Source organism: Propithecus coquereli, unplaced genomic scaffold (genome assembly GCF_000956105.1).
Source record: "Propithecus coquereli isolate 6110/MARCELLA unplaced genomic scaffold, Pcoq_1.0 Scaffold197, whole genome shotgun sequence".
Classification (NCBI taxonomy): Eukaryota; Metazoa; Chordata; class Mammalia; order Primates; family Indriidae; genus Propithecus; species Propithecus coquereli.
In genome coordinates, this window is record NW_012144633.1 from 2,508,702 (window position 1) to 2,512,651 (window position 3,950).

Sequence of the window (3,950 nt, forward strand, 5' to 3'; positions counted from 1 at the left end):
AAAAATCAAATAATGAATACTTCTTGATTCATTCCTTCTTAAGAGCAATAATTTATTATGAATTTCTTAATAGAAATGTGATTCCTTTAAGCAGTGTTAACTGAATGTCTTTGACTCTGTTTTCTGATATAAACAGCGGATATTGTTATGAAAAAATACAATTAAGTGTCTGTGAATAGGCTGAGTTTTCTAGTTCACAAATATAGCAGAAACCTGAATACAGAATACAAATCCAATGACTATTTAGTTCTATAATTAGTACTGGTTTGATCCAAATTCCAATTTTATGCATAGGAAACTAAGATCTGGAGAAATAAAGTAACTTTTTTAAGATCCGACTTAGTTAATGGCAGCTTAGAGACTGAAATCACTATTGCCTTGTGGTTTGATTTATGAGTACTGGCTTCCCATGAAATAAAAAAGCTAAACATGCTTTGATAAGGACATGCTTATTGCATGAAAGTCTGCAGTACCATCTGTCTCTTCCCCAGAAAATTTTACGTGTGACAGATTTTCATCTTGCTGAGGCTACACGAAGAAAATTGGGCCTTATCTGTCCAGCCCTCCAGGCCGAAGCAAAGAAAGGAACTGAGTTTAGGTGGAGCTTGTCCTGCACGGCCTCATCCAGCTAACAGGCAAGGCTGCAGCTCTGCAGGAAAGAGGTAGCCTAGGAAGAATCATCACCAGCCCCACCCCGCTGTCTGTATCTGAGACAAATATCCAAAATAGAAGAGACGTAACAGAAGTCACTGCGTGCGTGCTCTTTCACCCGCGCGCGTTTCTGATCCTTTATCTTCCATGACTATTCCTAATGTTTCATCCTAGCATGGCCCTCCGAATCGTGTGTTCATCACTCCTTTGGCTCAACCCAGCAGGCACAGCCTTCAACCTCACCTCTACCATCACAGCAGACATCTACACATCAAGCAAAGACCTTGGAGTTGAGACCAGGTTGCCCAAGCTTCAGTCCGGTACCATCCGGTGCCACGCCTTTATTTCTAGGCAACTCACCTCTGTTCCTCCTCCTCCCACCCCCGCCACGAGCCCCATCACCTCCCTTGCCCTCCAGCCTTCTCCAAGCAATTGTCACTCGGCGCCGACCCCTCCCAAGGCGTCCAGATCTCCAGTCCGAGGCCCAGCCCTCCGCGCGGTTCTCCTGCCCGGCGCTCCGCGCGCCGCCACCCCCAGCGCGGTCCGCAGCCTCCGGGGCTCCAGCTGCAGGAGCTGCCCGTGCTCTCACCTCACCCAGGGCGCGGCCACCGCGGCCGCTTCTTCCTCCTCGGCCGCCGCCGCCCAGCTCCCGGCCAGCTCTGGGCGCCGTCTTTCCCGGCCCGGGGGCTGCCGTGGGGACTGCGGGGCTCGCGCCTCGTCCCCGGACCAGTAAGGCGCGTGGTGAGCCCGGCGAGATGCGCGACAGCAGCAGCCGAAGTGGCATTGGCGGCTGCAGCAGGACTTGTCGTTCCTCTTCATGGATTTCCCCGGGCCTGGCCACCCAGTGGAATTACGATCCCTGCTTCGTTTCCCTGCAAGCTTCCCAGACTGCTAGCGCGCATCCTCCAGGCCCGGAGAGCATCCCCTCCAGCTGCGACGGTGCTGGTGATCTGGGGAGACGGGCCTCCCCCGCGACTGCCTCTGCCGCCTGCTCCGCCCAGATTGCTTTGGTCCCTCTGCCGCAAACACCCGCCGCGCCCTTCATCCTCTTTCATCTCCCCATTCTCACCACCCCCTATCTCAACCCAGAGATCTTTTCATTCCCAGACCCCGCTCTGTTTTTTCCTTCTATCCATGCCGATGTCACCTTCCTCCCTTTCTAACCTCAAATACGCTTCTCCTTTTCTCAGTCTCTCAATATTTTCCCAGGTTCGTCCTCCTTCTCCCCCAAAACCAGTCATCCTTTTATAGTTTATCCAGTTTTCTCTCTGTTATTATCTCCTCAGAATCACTACTCTAGGCCGGTGGCTAGCCTCTTTCCCCTTTCCCCTCTTTCTCTCTGTTAAAATCTTCCCTTCCTTTCAATTTTCCCTTTGGTTATTGTGAAAACTTTCTCCTACACAGCCTGAATTTTCCTTTCAGGTGAGAATTTCTGATTGCCGTTTTTCATGAAGAATTCATAGTAAAGTATACATACCTTGGTATCCACCAACAAGTCAAGAAAATGTTTCACTTTTTAAAAAAAAAAAAAGTTCAAATAAATCCTCCACTAAATGTTCATTCTGCAAACCCATTTCTCATATCTTACATATGTCCTTGAAGAACAGAGAGAGTAGTTCTCCATCCAGCAAAGCAGAATGCTTCTGCTAACATTCCAGAAGCACAAGGCCTGGAAGGGAAAGAGTTTTATCTTTTCACTCGGGTACTGTGGATTTCCAGGTTCATAGGCAGTAGCCATTATTGTCGATTGACTGAAAGTGAACAAAGCTAAATCCATCCTAACTCATCCTAGTCCTTTTCTTTTTAACCTCAGCACTATCATCCATCCAGCTGCCCAAGCCCCAAACTTGGAAGTTGTCAGAGACTTATTTGTCTCACTCATTTATCACATCCAGTCATTAATTCCACATCTTTACCATATCTTTAGGTGATCTTTCCCATCATGATTCCAGCAGCCTCCAGAAAATGAAATTTTCATGTATCTCATCATTCTTTCTTTCAAACCTCCTAACTTAATCTGTATCTTTACCTCTCCTTATCTTTTCCCAATCTATCTTATCTGGGCTCTTTCTCTTATCACCTCTACCAAGAAACTTTTAATTATCTCTTCTTGTTTTTGTATCTTCTACCTCTCCTTCTCCAATCACTTCATCCCCAGCCCTTAAACATGCTTAAATCTCCTCATCACTAAAACAAAGTTTTTCCCTCTCTACAAACCACTATATCTCTCACTCCTCTTCACATCCAACTGTATTCATCTGATAGCTACACTTTCTGACTTCCCAGTCATTCTTTACCTCCTAATTTTCTGTAATCAGGCTCCTAATTCCACTGCTTAACTAAAGCTGTTTTCCTTGATGTCCTGGTGAATTTCACATCAGGCATAGTTAGGCAATGCCAGATCAGTTGCCCTAAGTAGTTTGTTTGTTTGTTTGTTTTTTTCCCCAAAGGAATTTAGTTATAAAGCCAAAAAGAATGGTGGCATCACAGCCACTATATTGCACAACTCCAAAGGGTACCATTCCACTTAACCTGTACAAATGGCACCCCCCGAAGCCTGCACAACTATACACAACTGCCCTGAGTGGTAGAGCTAAACTCTTGGGATTCAGGTGGTTTATCCACACCCAGGCTGAAGAGGAATCTCCATTACATGACTCTAGATTTATAAATTATTTAAGTTTTGATCATGGCCTTAGATTGCAGAGACTCAGACTTTGATTCTACCCCCACACAGGTGGTAGATTTTATCTAATCCAGAAATGAAAAAGAATCAAACTCCAAAATTTAAAGAGAACATACTATTAATATCTTTTGTAGTTGAGGCACATAAACAATTTAGTAAAATTATTGCAAACCCAAAAGCTAAGTACTGAGACTTGCAACTCCAGGCAAGATGGAGTAGTATGTATCAAACTAACCCTCCCACTGTAGGGGGGAAAGTGGGAAAATACACATATAAATATTTACATATTTATATATTTACATAATGTTTCCACATATATGCAGCACATGTTATGCAGTCATGTGCTGCATAACATTTTGATCAAGGACAGACTGCATATACGACTGTTGGTACCATGTGATTATAAGACTATATTTTTGCTGTACCTTTTCTATGTTTAGATATGTTTAGATATGCAGTACTTACCATTGTGTTACAATTGCCTACAATATTCAGTACAGTAACATGGTGTGCAGATTTGTAGCCTAGGAGCAATAGGCTACACCACATAGCCTAGGTGTGTAGTAGGCAATACCATCTAGGTTTGTGTAAGTACACTATGGTGTTCACACAA

The 3,950-nt window shown here is 44.9% G+C and overlaps 1 protein-coding gene across 1 annotated transcript in view; it reads right to left on the bottom strand.

Annotated features, from left to right (window-relative positions):
• The window catches only part of LOC105809587 (myomegalin-like), a 131,033-nt gene extending 129,563 nt beyond the window's left edge, over window positions 1-1,470 (bottom strand). The window contains exon 1 of the mRNA XM_012643426.1: window positions 1,241-1,470. Within this exon, the coding sequence (XP_012498880.1) occupies window positions 1,241-1,470 (230 nt within the window). The remainder of the gene's footprint in view (window positions 1-1,240) is intronic.
• Window positions 1,471-3,950: the final 2,480 nt, after the last annotated feature.